General features: G+C 35.4%; 2 protein-coding genes across 3 annotated transcripts; one reads left to right on the top strand and one right to left on the bottom strand.

Annotated features, from left to right (window-relative positions):
• Nucleotides 1–221: 221 nt before the first annotated feature.
• Nucleotides 222–2,480, top strand: LOC123897800 (photosystem II 10 kDa polypeptide, chloroplastic). Its single transcript, XM_045948583.1, has 5 exons — nucleotides 222–442; nucleotides 547–605; nucleotides 1,467–1,522; nucleotides 1,751–1,803; nucleotides 2,210–2,480. The coding sequence occupies exons 1-5, from the start codon at nucleotides 295–297 to the stop codon at nucleotides 2,302–2,304; spliced, it is 411 nt and encodes a 136-aa protein (XP_045804539.1). The 5' UTR covers nucleotides 222–294; the 3' UTR covers nucleotides 2,305–2,480.
• Nucleotides 2,481–3,328: 848 nt separating this feature from the next.
• Nucleotides 3,329–12,830, bottom strand: LOC123897799 (DExH-box ATP-dependent RNA helicase DExH12-like). Of its 2 annotated transcripts, XM_045948580.1 has the most exons (6): nucleotides 12,607–12,830; nucleotides 9,500–12,501; nucleotides 7,282–7,671; nucleotides 3,961–7,142; nucleotides 3,700–3,763; nucleotides 3,329–3,616 (listed from the first exon to the last, which is right to left on the bottom strand). In XM_045948580.1, exons 2-4 carry the CDS (start codon nucleotides 12,482–12,484, stop codon nucleotides 3,969–3,971), a joined length of 6,549 nt encoding a protein of 2,182 aa, XP_045804536.1. In that variant the 5' UTR covers nucleotides 12,485–12,501; nucleotides 12,607–12,830; the 3' UTR covers nucleotides 3,329–3,616; nucleotides 3,700–3,763; nucleotides 3,961–3,968. The 2 variants fall into 2 exon arrangements, with proteins under 2 accessions (XP_045804536.1, XP_045804538.1); XM_045948582.1 differs by having other exon boundaries at nucleotides 3,700–7,142; nucleotides 12,607–12,749.
• Between the last annotated feature and the right edge of the window lie 4,666 nt (nucleotides 12,831–17,496).

Raw genomic sequence — 17,496 nt, 5'->3', positions numbered from 1 at the left:
ATCTATTTCACATACTGTATATTATTTGTGGGAGACAATTAATAGAAGTAATATCCACGTCTGCATGCATCTAGATGAGTTTTCGGATTTTCTTTGTTTTCATCTACCAAAAAAAATAAAAGGTGAAAATTTAATTTCAATAATTTAAGATAATGTATGCAATACCATATCCTCATTTCTACCACATATTCATTGCCACGTGGCAAAAACAAAATCACTAATCCATATAGAACACTCTTTATTACTAACACATAGAGTAACTTGTTTTGTTGCAACAATCAGAAAATAATTGTAATGGCTTCTTCAGTTATGGCTTCAGTGAGTTTGAAACCAACTCCTTTCATGGTTGAGAAATCATCAGTTAGAGGACTTCCTAACCTTTCAAGGCCATTCAGAGTTGTTGCTAGTGGTGTTAAGAAGATTAAGACTGACACACCTTATGGTTAATTAATTAATATTTAGCACCTTTTAATTACTTTGATCAATTATATGCATGCATACAAATATATTATAGATTATGATTTCTAATATGATTTATGATTTCAGGAACTGGAGGTGGCATGGACTTGCCTAATGGACTTGATGCTTCTGGCAGGAAACAAAAGGTTAGCAATTGTGTTTAATTTTTATTTTGGTGTATATAATAGACGATATATCAGTTATTCAATGAATCTGAAAAGAGAATATTTGTTTTATAATTAATGTCGGAGGCTAGGGTGTATATAGTAATTTTTTTGTGAGACTTTCTTTAAAAGAAAAAATTTAGGGAGGGAAATTTTTATTAATTCAAGTGATATTAATGGTCATTTTACAACTGTTTATGACGAGATTCAAACTCGACACCTTGATGTTACAAGTTTAAACTCTTATTACCAATGATCTAGCATCTTTTAAGTGTTTGGTGAAACTTTATACTATAGCATAGTATACAAATACAATAGCATAATATATTGTTAACAGAAACAAATGGTTGGTTTTAAGTGGTCGATAAACTTTTGTTAAGGTCGAATTGTATAGGAGAATCATAGTTCGAATCATAATCATTCATATGATTTTACTTACTTTCCGATGGAACTCTGGATTAACAAGATTCATTTCCACGAAAACATCAGGGTTAAAAACCAAAATTATATCGTTAACAGAAAATATAGTGATTTATTCGGCTTCTGGCGTTGACCTCTTGGTTTGAATTTGAACTATAAGCACTCATTCTTATATGAAAAAAATAAAATAAGTAGTTTCTAAACAGGTAAAGTTTGTCAAAAGATAAAGTGTAGTAAATTTCATATAAGATTTAATGAACAACATTGAAGGAAAATACAATATTGAGTTAAATTAACTTTCATGTTTATGATAATCAGTTCTACATGGGCAACTCTTATCTTAATATTTACTTTTGGATTTTTCTGGATTATTGCTTAAGTTACCATCTCATCTTCTAACTTATGAACTTCAATATAATTCAGGGAAAGGGTGTTTACCAGTTTGTGGACAAATATGGTGCTAATGTTGATGGATACAGGTAACTTACATTTTTTTTTTTTAATGAATTTTCGGTCTTGTTTTATACATATAATAATTAGCATAGTTAGGTGAAAGAATTCTTTCATGAGAGGAACTAATCTCAAATATACAATCATGCTATTTAGAATTTGTTGGGTATTGATGTTTACTTATTAATTATTTTCATCAAATTATACATACTTTGACCTACTTATTGAAATTTATATTCGTCTGATTTATTACGCAGTCCTATCTACGAGCCCAAGGACTGGTCACCAACCGGCGATGTCTACACCGGAGGTAAGAAACTTCTTTTTTTTAGTAACTTTGATGTCTTAAAATTGACTTGAAGAGACAATAGCATGATTTTTAGGGATTTTATTCCTCTATACAAGTGCTTGCTCTTAAAAATGGCCAATTCAACTAGTTTAAAATTTAAATAGAAATCAATCGGTTTGTCATTTGTCGGTTGGTTCGATTCTTTTGTAACGGTATTCTAATTGAACCAGATTGAATAGGAGTTGGTTCGACCAAATTTTTTAATACTTTTTTACTTTATTTGTTTATATATTAGTCATTCGATTCATGGTGATTGAATTGATAAAACCAATTGAACAAGGATTTTCTAGGTCACACCATCAAAATTAAATGTAAAAGAACATTTTCTTCCTGGCAATAGTATGATAACAAATTTTATAAATCGCAGGTACGACCGGTTTGGCTATCTGGGCAGTAACTCTAGCTGGTCTTCTAGCTGGTGGTGCACTCCTTGTCTACAACACTAGTGCTCTTTCACAATAGATTATGCTAAGTTCATATTTTAAGTTGTAACAATATTCCATGTAGCTTTGAAGATGAAGGATATACTCATCAATTACTTGTGAACATAGTTCCTTCTGTTCTATAAATGTTGTGTGGATTTGAAGAAAAAAAACTTTGTTTATATAAAACCATGCTTCTTTATGGGATTGCGAAAACCTTTCTCAATTCATGTTTGCTTTAGCTATAACATTGACAAAATCACAACACACATAATTTCAGTGCTATTGTGATTTTGTCAAACTCATCGTGATAAAAATATCTCAACTATGTTAATAACCATTAAATTATACTTTAAAACATCAACATATATTAACGATAATATTTTAAATATTTTTCATATATTGGTCCACCATGGACCATTTGAAGAAGTGGTCTATATTAGAATTTTCCTCACTTTCTAATTGGTGAGTCCGTCATTTTAACATCAATTAACAAAAAAATACGTGATTCCATCATTTGAAAATAGATCCACATAAGATTGTGAGACCCATATATATTTTACCCTGTTAAAGGGCAAGGGTTAGAGAAAATGTTGAGAAGAGAGTATTTCTAGCACTCCTTGTAACCACATTGATGCATAAAATACAAAGTCTACAAATCCCTGAGATAGCTAGTCATCACACCGTGATTTTGTTGATGAATTTCAAAGGATCCATGAATGAATGAAAGCATTATTTGTAAATATCATAATCATATATCATGTAGAAATAGAATCCAAATTTTAGAGCAAATGTTATATAAAAATGATAACAGGTAAAATGTCTAGTGTAAAAACACATGATACAAAGAAAGAGAACAAATTTTTTATTATTTTTTTAAATAATAATAAATATATTCAACAACTCATAACTATTTGTTCCATATACTACTACAAACTGGATATTCATAAATCATATTGCTAACTCAGACATTCAAGAAGTTTATGCAGATGATAACAACAAAAATTAGATGGTTAAAAAAACAGGTTGCTTTGACATCAACTTGTGTGTTATCATCATTCAAGTTAGGAAAATAAACTTGGATAACCAAACTGCAATATAAACATCTGTACAACTACAGTAAAGCTAAGTTCAGCAGATCTCCAAAACCATATAAAAGCATGTATGGAGACATAATAACGAGTTCTCCAGGATCCCCATATGGGAAAATTAAGGATTTGATCATTACAATTGATACCATTAAATCCATAATCATTACAATTGAACAAAAATGTTCCAGTGTTACAGTTTTTCCATAATCAGCCTACAGTGTTACATCCTTATGCTATTTCTAGCAGCAATTACTTCTTTACCTGCCACATTGTTAAGGCATGTAATTAGTACTGAACTCTATAATCAGAGTAAGCTTTTAAATAAGATTAAGTATAGTATTTACCAGAACAAAATAAAAACTTCAGCATGGAAGTATTATCCTTTTCTCATTTGCAGCTTTCATGAAACTGTAAAGGACAAACATTTCATTAATTTAAGCTTTTAAATAAGATCAAGTATAGTGTAATTTAAAATGCAGCATTTTAATTGTCAGAAAAATAGATAAATTTAACATACTAGTATATGTGTTACAAAAAGCACTGAACATTGAACATATTGTAGATCTAGGCAAAAAAAAATTAGACTAGAGAATCAGAAAAATTACTTTTTCATTCATTCATCATCACCATCTTCTTCCTTAACATCAAGGGTGAAACCATACTCCTGATCACAACCCATGTAAGAATCGCACATGAAGTAGAGGACGTAGGATTTCTTTCCAGCATCAGCAGGAGCAGCAAACTCCAGTTTGGCTTTCAACTTACGCTGCAACGACACACGTTTAATTGCAAGCAACATGTTGGTTTTGGTATCACCAACAACAAGCCACCACCCTTCTTCCTTGGCTTTCGGATACCTAGGAGCATCAACCGGTCCTACTTCTGTTTTGCCCTCGAGATCCCGCTCCAGAGTAACCTGTAGTGTTACATCATCCCCAGCTCGCACATTGTCATTGTCCAAGATTTCGTATGTCAAATCAATATTAGGAAAACGGTTGCAAAATCGAGCAATATCCAAAAGCTGTGAATCTGTCATGTTCAACAATTCCCGTCTCTCGTCATCTTCCATCTCTAATAAATCAAAGACAGTTTCTACACTCCTCCCTGGGTTCTCCTGGCATTTCTTAGCCAAATCCTTTGTGAAGTGTGGAAGCTGTAGCAGCATAGAATCTCGCTCCCACATTCCTTGTGTTACCATTTGACTTACTTCCATAGCAAGAAGAGCCATGCTAAGCCAACCATTGCTCGATATTACATCCACCATTGCCTGCAGCAGCCTGTTTGCAGAAAGCAGTACCTCCCTCTGGTCTAATGATAGATTGCCACCAACAAATTGCCTAGAGAAATGGGCCTGCAGCAAAGCATTTGCTTTAACATGTGGATCAGTGACTTTTGGGTTTTCAAAGGAAAACCTTTGGTGGTTGATTAACCTTCGAACCACCTCTTCTTCCCCGGGTCGTATTGGAAGGTGAGCATACTCTGATGCAGATGATAGAACCTCCAACAGACCCTTCATTTTTGTTTTTGAGGACAATGATGATGAAAACCTTTCAATTGTTGTGTAACTGATGTAATAATATGACGCAATCATTCCAAGGTTAAGAGGAGAGAGATCCATATCATCCTCAATAGCAACACACTTGCTTGCTTCTAATTCACTCAATGTATTTTCCACCATCTCTGAGAGGTGGTCAGAAAGATGTCTATGACTAACTCCTTGTAAATTGTAGTAATTAGGATTCTGGGTAAGCCTCCTGTACATAAATGTCCATGTAAGATAATCTACAGCATCTTGCTTGTTTTCAATAATCCCAGCAACAATTTCAGCATTTAAGTTGTCATGCAAGAAGTGATGAAGATGGCTTTCAACTGGGAATGCTTCATAAAGAAACTTCTTGTAGTACTCTTTACGTGGTGCATGGCATAAGATGACGCATATTCCAGAATTGTCCACCAAAGGACGGCTAGCATGACCCATCATTTGTAGCAAATCGGTAACTGGGTAATCTGTCTGAGCATTCTCCCGCCCATCATAGTACTGTGTGCCCATTACAACCACCAAATGAGCAGACAGTGTCACTCCCCAACACATGGAACTGCTTAAAACGCAGACCTGAATCCAGCCAGCTTCAAACAGTTGCGCTACGATGTCATGGTCAAGACTATTCAAGCCTTCGTGCAAATAACCAACACCTTCACTTAAGGTGACTTTCAACATTTCATCGCTGATCTTGTTAATAAAAGGTTCAAGCTCATCTTTAGACCGCAGCAAAAAAGGCTTCTCGCTACTGTCTGCACCTGAGTATGTAATCAAATCCACAGCTGTCAGTCGAACATGCTTTCTTGTAGGGACAAATACAATAGCAGGTTTCCCATTCTTGGCATGTTGGGCAATAGAAGTGTAAGTTGGTTTGGTCATTGCCTGCATCCTAGCCTCAAAATTAGCAATATCTACACCTTGAATGTGAATTTCCAATGGAACAGGACGAACACCAGGGGGGAAATTGAAAAGGCCATGGGAGGTAGCTCCAATCCATTCTCCTAGATCCTTTGCATTTGCAAGTGATGTTGACAAAGCCACAATACGAATCTTGTTTTCAACCTGACTAGCTATATATCTCATCCTGGATACAATAACCTCTAAAATAGGACCTCCTTGACCTCCAATTAAGTGGAGCTCATCAATGATAAAAAGACTAACTTGCTGAACAGGTTTCCTCTGTTTCCAGCGGCGGGACAAAGCATCCCATTTCTCTGGAGTACTAATAATAACCTGACCTTTCTCAAGCAGTTTTAGATCAGTAGCAGTTTCTCCTGTTAACTCCACTACCTTCAACTTGAGACCACCCCCAAACTTCTTCTCCCAATCACGATACCGTTCCTTGGCAAGAGCTTCAATGGGTGCAACATATACAACACGCATGACACTATCAGGCAATTTTTGATGATTCCTCAAAATTGCAAATTCTGCACATATAGTCTTGCCACTCCCAGTTGGAGCAGCAACTAAAACATTGTCATCAGAATTATACAACACTGTGAAGACCTGCGTTTGCACCGGATTGAAATGCTTAAACTCCTGATAAAGAGCTTCATAGGATGGATTTCTCAGGGCAGTAACCGGCAGTGGTTGCAGATCCAATAGTTCAGTAGGTGGAGGATACTTTTCAGGTAAAATTAGATGCCTGAAAGAAACTGGCAAAACAGTTTGGGATCCCAGCCATTTATCAGAAACAACACGTATGAAGTATTGAGGAGGAAGAGGCTCATATATTGGCACTGTGAAATTTAAAGTGTGATCCTCCTCAATATACTGTTTTTTCAGCAAAAAATACTCGTGATGAAGGATATATTCACCATCATTATCCTCCACAATCACCCAGAACGGCTCAACATATCCATGTATTCTGTCATCCCATGCAAAATCTGGAGTAATTGTAAGCTCAACCCCCAAAACTGTGCGAGTAATGGGCTGCACATGAGCTGCAAGATTCAGCTTTGGAAATTGATGGATAAATTTATGAAGGGTCCTCCCCATCTTCGGTGCATGCATAAGCTCACCTATCTCTTGTGATGACAGGTCATAATACCTTTCCCAAGCCAAATCCTTCTTCTCCAAACTTTTTAATATATCACTTGGAATTCCATTGAACTGACGAAGAGGAGTTTGGACACTCCACATCCTCTTGGTCACCATCTTGCATAAGTTCAAAGCCTTCTCAGCCAATTGTGCCCAGCCGCGTTTCAGGACAATCTCAAAAAGAGCCCGCAAAAGACGTCCAGCACTCTGAAAGAAATAAAATACATGAATCAGCTAAAAGTAATAATGATTAACACCATTTCCAATAACTTCTCAAAGATAAGAAACAGAGACATAAAAGAAATATAATACCACTAACAATAACTTGGAGAGGTAAGAAACAAACCTGAGTTATAAACACCATATCAGATGTCATCGAGAGCCCTTCAAGCTTTAATTGTGAGATGTAAGCTTGCAGTAAAACATTGATCTTGGCACTTGGCTCTTCCAGACTTTCCTTGATGGGAATGGGAACGCGGTCTAAGAGCTTTGCGAGCTCCATCTTCTCATCTTGCCTTACAGTTACATACTTGAATTCTTCACTCAATGAGAATAATCGACAAAGCTCTATATCCCCCATAGTAGGCTTCAAATGCTCATTATATGTGGATATCGTTCCGTGTGTTATGTAGTAGTAACTTGCAATTCGACCCAAGTCGGTGACCTGAAAATATCCACTCTTCCTATCATACTTCACCAAATTATTTCTATCTAAGATGGTTGCAGCCGTGTGAATCTGCAAAATTTAAATAGAGCAAGGTTAGACAATAAAATGATAATACACAAGACAGCATAAATAAGCAATATATATCCAAAAATATTCAATGGAGAAAAATCAAACTTCCAAAAACAGTGGAAGATATACACTACCGAAAGGGAAGATTTGGTTCACATTTCATGCAATTCTACGTAAATTATACCAATGACAGCAGACACAACCAAAAAGAAACCTAGTAAGTAAACCAAAACTAAAGAGGGTAATTCTCAAAACTACAAAATCAGGTTCCCTTCTCATGCAACTTTACACAAATCAAACCGATGACAACAACAATCACTAACAGAAAGGAACCGAGTAAAAGATCAAATAATGACAACGATATTGGAGTTGGTTTAATTCAGAGAAAAGTCAAACTTCAGAAAAAGTTAAAGAGAAAAATAAAAAGTTAAAGAGACTATGTCTTACATGTGTCTACAAAGATTTGGTTCCATTCTCATGTAACTCTACATAAATTATTATGCCAATGACAAGAACAGCCACTACCATAAAGGAACCTAGTGAATAAACTACATAAATTATTCCAATGACAAGAACCGCCACTAGCAAAGTCATGACGATTTGGTTCCCTTCTCATGCAACTCTACACAGATCAAACTGATGACAGCAACAATCACTAACATAAAGAAACCTAGTATAAAAACCAAATAAAGACACAGGAATTGCTTTAGTTCAGAGGAAAAGAATCAAACATCAGAAAACGTTATAGAGCCTGTCTTAAATATTTCAAGGAGAAAAATCAAACAATAAAAAGGTAAAACTGATTTACAAGAGTCTATGATGATTTGGTTCCTTTTTTCATGCAATTCTACTAAAATTATACCAATGAAAATGACAGACACCACGAAAGGGGAACCTAGTAAATAAACCAAAACTAAAGCAGATAATTTTCAAAGACAAAACTGAAGTGGGTAATTCTCAATGCAATGAAGATCCGGTTTCCGTCCTATACAACTCTACACAAATCAAACTGGTGACAACAACAATCACTAACAGAAACGAACTCAGTAAAAAAAACAAATAACGACACACTAATTGGTTTAAAAATCAAACTTAAAAAAGGTTAGAGGCTGTGTCTTAAATATTCAAAGGAGAAAAATCAAACATAAAAAGGAACAGACACTAACCTATGACTTACTAGAGTCTACGATGATTTGGTTCCCTTTTCATGCAATTCTACGTAAATTATACCAATGACAAGAACAGACACTACGAAAAAGGAAACTAGTAAATAAACCAAAACGGGTAATTCTCAATCCCAAAATTAAAGTGGGTGGGTAGCTCTCAAAGCCATGAATATCAGATGTCCTACTCAAGCAACTCTACACAAATCAAACCAATGACAACAACAATCAATATCAGAAAGGAACCTAGTAAAACACCAAATAATGACCACGGGGATTGGTTTAGTTCAGAGGAGAAAAATCAAACTTCAAATGAAGTTAAAGAACCTGTGTTTAAATAATCAAACAAGAAAATCAAACATCAAAAAAAATTGAAGAGCCTATGCCTTACTGAATCCATGATGATTTGGTTCCCTTTCATGAAATCCTACAGAAATTATACCAATTACAATAACAAACAGCATAAAAAAGGAAGCTAGCAATAAATAAACCAAGATCTGGTTCCCTTCTCATGCAACTCTACTACATAAATCAAAGCAATGACAACAACAATAACTAACAGCAAGGAATGAACCTAGTAAACAACCAAATAATGACACAGAAACTGATTTAGTTCAGGTAATGAAAACCAAACAAATGATAAATTAGAGCAGTGAGATACTTACCAAATCAGCCCTCCTCTCCTCCAATGTTTTATCACTCGTTATGGCATCCGGTGCTAAACCATATAGGGAAGGATTCCTCACCATACGGACAAACAAGTAAGTGTATCCAAGCCAATGACAGGCTTCCTTTGCATTTTGAACAGTACCGAGAACAATCTCTGCATTCAACTGATCGGCCAGCTTGGAAATAAACTGGCTCTCGATAGGAAGTTGCTGGTTCATCAGAGAGAGATAATACTGCAGCTCACTGTGTCCAGTAACAATTATTCCCTCACCATAAGAGTCATATTGGGGCCTTCCGGCACGACCCAACATCTGCATGACATCAAGAGGACTCAGTTCAGTCCAGGCCCCCTTTTCAGGGTTGTAAATCTGTGTCCCTTTGATAATAACTGTATGGGCTGGGAGATTCACACCCCAGGCAAGGGTAGCAGTAGATACCAAAACTTGAGCATGTCCATCAGCAAACAGATCCTCAACAAGTTGACGATCAGTCCTTGTCATACCAGCATGATGAATAGCAAAACCATACGGCAGAAGATCTTTAAGGTCACTACTCTTCACAAGATCAGTATGAGTCTGAAGAATCTCACGGCTTGCACTATCTTCTTTAAGGAATCTACCAAGAGTATCATTTGCAAGTGCGGCATCTCTGATGGCTCTAGCAGTTTTAGCAGTTTCTTTCCTTGAATGTACAAAGATAAGAACCTGATGCTTACCAGCTACACCCATAACTTTTTCATAACAGATGTCGTTCATCAATTGGAACCTTTGAAGAGGCTTCTTTACTGTGATTCCCACATATTGTTGAGAAAGAGGCACAGGTCTGTAACTGTTATCGAAATAAAACAACCCCTTGTCCGGATTGACACGCAAGAATAGTGCCACATCTTCATAGTTAGGGAGAGTAGCCGACAATCCCACCAAACGAATAAATTCTTTCGTTGTTTCAATCTGCCTAAGTGTTCTAGCAACAATACTCTCAAGAACGGGGCCTCTGTTATCATGAAGGAGATGAATTTCATCAATAATAAGAAGCTTCACAAGCTGTGTATAAGTTCGGTCTCCCGACTTCCTTGTGATAATATCCCACTTCTCGGGAGTTGTAACAATAATTTGAGTCTCTTCTATCTGCTGCCTTGTTAGTGACTGATCTCCACTGAGCTCCCTAACCTTAACATTATATTCCTGCAACCGGTTAGACAGATTCCCAACAACCTCAGCCACAAGAGCTTTCATTGGTGCAACATAAACAATTTTATATGCACTGTGGTCAATAGAACCATCATCGGGGTTCCTGTGTTGCTCAATTTGCTGAAGGATAGTAAGAACAGCAACGTTGGTTTTTCCAGCACCAGTTGGAGCACAAAGCAAAAGATTATCTGGCTTTGAGAGAGCAGTTTCATAAACTTTGCTCTGCACTCTATTCAATTGTGTCATTCCTTTGAAAGCTGGTTGTGCCCAAGGAGGCATAGCAGAAATCTTCACAAGCTTCTCATTAGGATCAAGGGGTTTAGCTTTCAATGCTGGAACATGAATTTCTTCATAACCTTTTCTAAGATGCCTATAAGACCCATCAGGAAGATCACATTTTTTCTTCGCCATAAACAAACCACCTTGTTCAAAAGCAAGGTTATCTAAATCAAGCATCTGACGTTGCCCCTTCAACCAGCCACTCTCGCCATCTCTATCGACTCCCCTCCTGCTTCTGTCCCTATCCCTATCTCTCTCCTTGTCTCCATCTCCAACAGTATCATCTTTCAACCTTCTAGCCTCTTCTCTTATACTCTTCTCCAAGTTCTTCTGTCTCTCTTTAGCAGATGCCCTAGTAGCATGCAACTGCTCCAAAATCGGCTGCAACAAATCAGAACCCTTCATCTCTTCCTCAATCTTCTCCCTCTCCTCCTGATCTTGTGCCCTCGCCAAACGAGTACACCACACAATCTTCAGCCTATTTCGCAACAAAAACTTAATAAGCTTAAACTTGTCAAACTCCAAATGAAACAAAAGCTTGTTCTCAACTTCCCTATCATCAGGCTCAGCCAAAATATTCAACACTTCCCCAGCAAGCTTCTGACATTGCTGCGGATCAATCTGCTGCTCAAAAGAATGAGAAATTTTCCTCTGTAACCAATAAGCATCAATATCCTGCACATTCAAATTCATCCCTTCATTAGCATCCTCCATATCCTCATCATCAATACCACCCATTTGCATACCACCAGAACCATTAGCTTCAGCAATATCATCCTCCTCCTCTTCATCCTCCTGCACAACATCAAGATCACTATCCTCATCCTCATCGTCTTCATTCTCTTCAAACTCAACCGCAACACCAACATCATCGTCAAGACCACCATCCACATCACCACCACCAGACCCATTAACAGCCTCCCCAACCTCCTGAAAATCAGTTATCAACTTCCCAATTGAAACAAGCTGGTCAAACACAGGACCAGGAATCGGATTCAAAAGCTTCTCAATATCCTTCTTCTTTTCAGGATTCTTAACAGTATCATTCTTCAAAACAGCAAGAATCTCATCCGCGGCGCCACTAACAATACTTAACGGCTGACCACCAAGTTGCTGTTGAATAACACTCAACATAGCTTCATAAGCAGCACGAGTCTCCTTCGTCTTCGGCTGATAAACACCATCATCAGTAGCAGTTAAAACACTCTCTTCCTGAAGACGACGGCGCTTACTACGTCTCGTCGAAACAGAATCAATCGGATCTCGTTCCCTTTCCTTCTTCTTTTTCTTCGCTGCGTTGATTTTATCGTTGAGTTCCGGTGGACGGTCGTGAGCAACACGGTCGCCGAAGTTTTTTGGATCGATTCTTCCCCAAAGTGATTCTGGTTCTCCAGTGGGTTCGTGAGTGTCACGTGGACGAGAATCGGTGGTTAGAACTAGACTGGAATTTGCTCTGTATTCGTACTGTTTGAACCGTGCGTGCGCTTCAGCGCCACCGCCGAGATGCGCCATTGTTGAAAGATGAAACCCTAATTCAGAGAAAGAAAAAGTTATTAAGAAACAAAACCAGTAATAAGAGAACGAACGAGAAATGTGAATGAAGAATGAAATGAAATAATAGAATATTTATTTACCTTATGAATCTAATATTAAGATGCGATATTGAGAGGGAAAAAGAAGAAGAAAAAAATGTTGAATAGGGTTTTAGCCTTTTAGGTTTCGGGAGTGAAGATGAATGAAGAGAGTGAATGATATACTGATATAGTGTGAAGCAAAATAAAAAAGGCTCTTATAAAAATAAAATAAAATAAAAAGATAAGGCGGTGTAGTGTTTTTTCCATTTCTAATTATTTGCATTACCTCCATTATTTCATAGTTTTTGGAATATAAATACAAAAGTGTGACATTAAATAAGTCCAAATATTTTTTATACATCTTAAAACTTTTTTTTTGGTACAATACATCTTAAAACATTTAAAAACTTTGATAATGAAAAAAAATGGAAATAATAGAAAATGGAGAGGATCTCAACTCGCGTAATGTGTGGCAAGGTAAACAGAACCGGACCGGACATTGAACCGGTGAAGTCACTCGTTCAAGGTTCAAAGATTCAACCAGGGTCGGACCGGTATTAATTAAATATAATTTAAAATTAAAAAAATAGTATATAAAATAACAATACATAAAAATTTAAAAATTAATTAGCCAAAAAAAAATTAATTTTTCATATTTATGTGGGTGTTTTTCTAGTGTTATTTATGGTCTAAGCTCACTTGTTCTCCTAACCCTAAAATGCTAGTATATGGACATGAGAAGCAAATCTTCTGGAAAAAACAACAACGGCCGTTAAGCAGCCACGCTACTTCATATCCTCTCAAGTCTCGTCTTCAATTTCTATTCTCCAAGTCTCAATACATACTCATCTCTAATTTCTTTATTGATAAAGTGTGTCAAACTCTGTATGTTTACTCTTCTTCTTCTTTTGGTACTATACTTGTGTACATAATGAAACCCCATAGGGATGGCAACGGGCGCCCATGGGTGCGGGTTTGACACTTACCAAACCCACACCCGAAATTATCACCCAAACTCAAACTCAAAGGCTGTTCGGGTGGCAAAACAACACCCACGCCCACACCCATTGGGTTCGGGTTTTTTCCACCCAAACTCAAACCCGCAGCACATTTGAAAATAATTTGCAAATTTAAGAAATTAAATTCCAACATAGACTTTGAAGTAAATTACAACTAAAATTAAGGTCTTCCAAGGAAATTCAAACATAGACTTTCAAGAAATTACAACATAGACTTTCAAGAAATTAAATTACAACTAAAATTTAAGGTCTTCCAAGGAAATTGAGGGAGACTATGGGGGTAATTAGGTAATTCTAAAATATTTCGGGTGGGTGTATGGGTTTCGGGTATGAGTTTGACTGATACCAAACCCACACCCATATTATCGGGTGTCACCCGAACCCAAACTCAAACTCAGTCAAATCGGGTTTCGTCCGTTGACTTGGGTTTGGGTTCGGGTGAGTCTCTCGGGTTTGAGTTTTTTTGTCATCCCTACCCTATATAAGTACCAATATTCACTAACCATGGTTAACAATCTAAAGCTTCCAAATTTAACAAAAAGTTCAATAAAATGGGTAGTTCAGCCATCTCCATATTCTTGCTAATATAATTGCAAATCAATCTTGGAGATAAAAGCCTTCATCATTTATTAAAACAAATCATACATTTTAAAAAAAAAACAGTATTATATAATCAGTGCCGCCGGCCGCTGTAAGAGGAGGAAAGGAAAGGGAAGGGTTTCAGTTGATAGGTTGACCAATTTTTTAATCATTCTTAAAAAAATGCCAGAACCACTAAACCTTCTGAAACGGCCGGTTCACCGGTTTTCCACGGTTTGGAGCCGGTTCAAGGGCTTTTTTTCCGGTTCCTTTGCTCTCCATTTTTCAGGCCTAACCGATCAGATTGCTCCCCGATTCACGGTCCGACCGACCAGTCTGGTCCGATTTTGACAACCTTGGTGTGTGGGTTGCACTTACACATGGTCCAAAACGACTCGTTGGTTAATTATGGTAAAAAAATTATCTATAACTATTACTAAAGGGGATATATAGTTTTGATGTGAACTTTTCACAAAAGAAATATCTAATCTATGTGAAAATCACTTATTTATATTAAATTAAATCAAATTAAAAGAGATGCACAAGGATTTTGGGTAAAAAAAAAACAACCCAAAACTACCCTTTTTGACGAAAGAAGATGAAAAAACTTAGAGATAAGGAAGAACATATATCTCTAAAAAAAATTAGGGCCGACTGTTGCTATCTTATATTTTTTAAAAAAATAAAAAATTTAGCGAAATTACAATGAAGTATATAAAACTTGCAATGTGGTTAAAAGTAATAAGGATAAATCAATAACTTTGATGGTAATCGATTTTAATATATTAGTAATTAGTAATAGAATAGACAAAGAGAAAATAAATATATTTTTTTTTATCTTAGCTATATATGAAGAGGATACAAAAAAAATTGGTGTGAACTTTTCATAATACCAATAATACTAACTTTTTTTTTAGCAACAAATATATTTTATTAACAAACTCACCATAACATAAGACATGTCTTTTTTTTTAGAAGCAAAAATATTTTATTAACAAACTCATCATAACATAAAACATGTCTTTTTTTATTGTTTTTACATAAGTTTGCATAATAGACACGGACAGATGCGGAACTGTCTGGCCGCTAGTTTTTGATAAAAAATATGTGTCATGCTAAAAAGTTAAACTAAGGGCCCGTTTAGATTAACTTGTTTTCGAGCTTATGCAAACAACTTATGCAATATAAATTAGGTTTTATGCTATTTTTTAAGTTCCAACTTGTGAAAATTATATTTTTATAAGCTATTTTATGATAAACAACCTTGACAAACTTATAATAATACATAAAAATATATTTATTTGCATAAGCTATTTTGCATAAGCACAAAAATAAGTTAATCCAAATGGGTCTTTAATCCACTTATTTACCTTAAAGTTAGACTTTCTATCTACTGAACTACTTAAAAAAAAAAATAGGGATATTATCCAAAAATATAATTAGGGAGATTTACACTATTTTTATTCAATGTTGTGGTTTTTATTTAAGGATAACACTCTGTAAATTTTTTAAAAGGATATATAGCATACAATTATATATTTTTTACAAAACAATAACATATAATGTTGATTTTACCTAGGCTTATCATAAGTATATAAGTCTTTAAGGTACGTTTGAATTGATTTATTTTGAGCATATATGAATTTATCTACTCACATAAAGGATCATTGAGAGTATGACGAAGGTGGACCCTTAGACCTGATATGATGACTTTCAAGGTTGCGCGTAAGTCGTATGTTTTGTTTTTAGTTTTATTGGAGATATAATGCGTAAATAATGCATGCTTGTTTTATCTTCTCAGTATCACCTAGAACTACTACAAAATAATATAAGTTTCTGGCACTAGCGAACTCCTTGGAAGAGAAAACATTCTCTCTCTTGTGTTTTCTCCAATGTCTCGGCAAATTGGAGAAAAAAAGGTGGATGGTAGAAGCGAGATTGAATTTTGGATTTACTTTTTCTTAATGGATTATGAGTTTACATAATATGGGGTGGAAGAAGAAGGGGCTTATTTTTTTATGGGTTGGTTGATGTAATTTTTTGTTATTTTATTTAATCTCAATTAATTTTTAAAGTTATTAATCTTATCTTTTTTAATCATTTAATTTATTTACAAGAAAAAAAACCATTCGCCCAAATATCAAGGGGGTAAAAGTACATTTAACCATCATTAGTTTAGAGAAAACCTATGTCACTTGCACAGCTAATCTTGCTATACTATTATTTACACTCGTTGCATTATTAACACTTGTTGCACCAAACATTTCTTTTGTTACGGTAAATCCACAATTACTTTTTCCTAAACATGCACCTTCCACAATAGATTTGCTATTTATAGCTTCCAAAGAGCCTTGCTTAAAAGAACCGCATCCACCTTGAGGATTTCCAAAGCTAGCAAATTGAATTTGTGAAATCACTTGTCCACCTTGGCATGATAGTTCTAACTGTGCACCTTCATATACATTAGCACAAATAGTTCATGTTGTTATAATTTGGAACTTAACATTTTGAGGATTTCCACCTAGTTCAAACATTTTTTTTATTGTGATATTCTTCAAAAATTCATTAACACCGTTTTTGTTTAGGTAAATTTACAAAAGAGAGAAAAAAGAAAGAGAGAGATATAACAAAGAAATTGATTATTTATATAGTTTGGATAAAGAGAGAAATAAGGAAAGAGATAAATATAATGGTTAGTAACCGTAAAAAAAAAAAACTCTCCGTATTGGGCAAGATTTGTGTGTCAAGAAGTGAAAATAAATAATTTTACAATAATACCCTCATTCAAATAGTTTATTTTCTTGTAAAAAAGGGTAAATTTATTATTTTACCATTTTTATTTTTTTTTCTCTTCTCACTTTTCTTTTCATCCAACGTCCTAACCATATAAAATTTCTACTCAATTTGATTTAAATGCAGTTTCGGCCCCAAAGTTTTACCATTGTTTAATTCCAAGTTTCAATTGCTTGATTTCAACCTCCTAAGTTTTACATCATGTGTATGTGCATCATCCTCAAGGTACATGCATTTCACTCATTTCATACAATCTCATCTTGACGAGTTACTTACTTGAGCTGAGCTTGGAGTGCTAACATTTTTGTAAGTATAATTCCCATGTGAAATTGAGCTCATCAGAATCACCAGATCCATAGAGAAACCATATAGTTATGTCCATTCATGTAGGAAGTAGCTACAACTTGCGATATGAGTATGAGTAGCACATAACTAGTATTCGATCACTACATCCAATTTGGATTAATCATTTTTTATTAGTACTTAGTCGCAATATCCATTAATATAATCGTGCAATTGGGACAAAGATTGTGTCTTGGTGATTTTTTGCACGAGAGTA

This window comes from Trifolium pratense, linkage group LG7 (assembly GCF_020283565.1).
Source record: "Trifolium pratense cultivar HEN17-A07 linkage group LG7, ARS_RC_1.1, whole genome shotgun sequence".
NCBI lineage: Eukaryota > Viridiplantae > Streptophyta > Magnoliopsida > Fabales > Fabaceae > Trifolium > Trifolium pratense.
The sequence above is the reverse complement of the archived record's forward strand: the minus strand, read 5'-3'. Positions and strand labels throughout refer to the sequence as shown.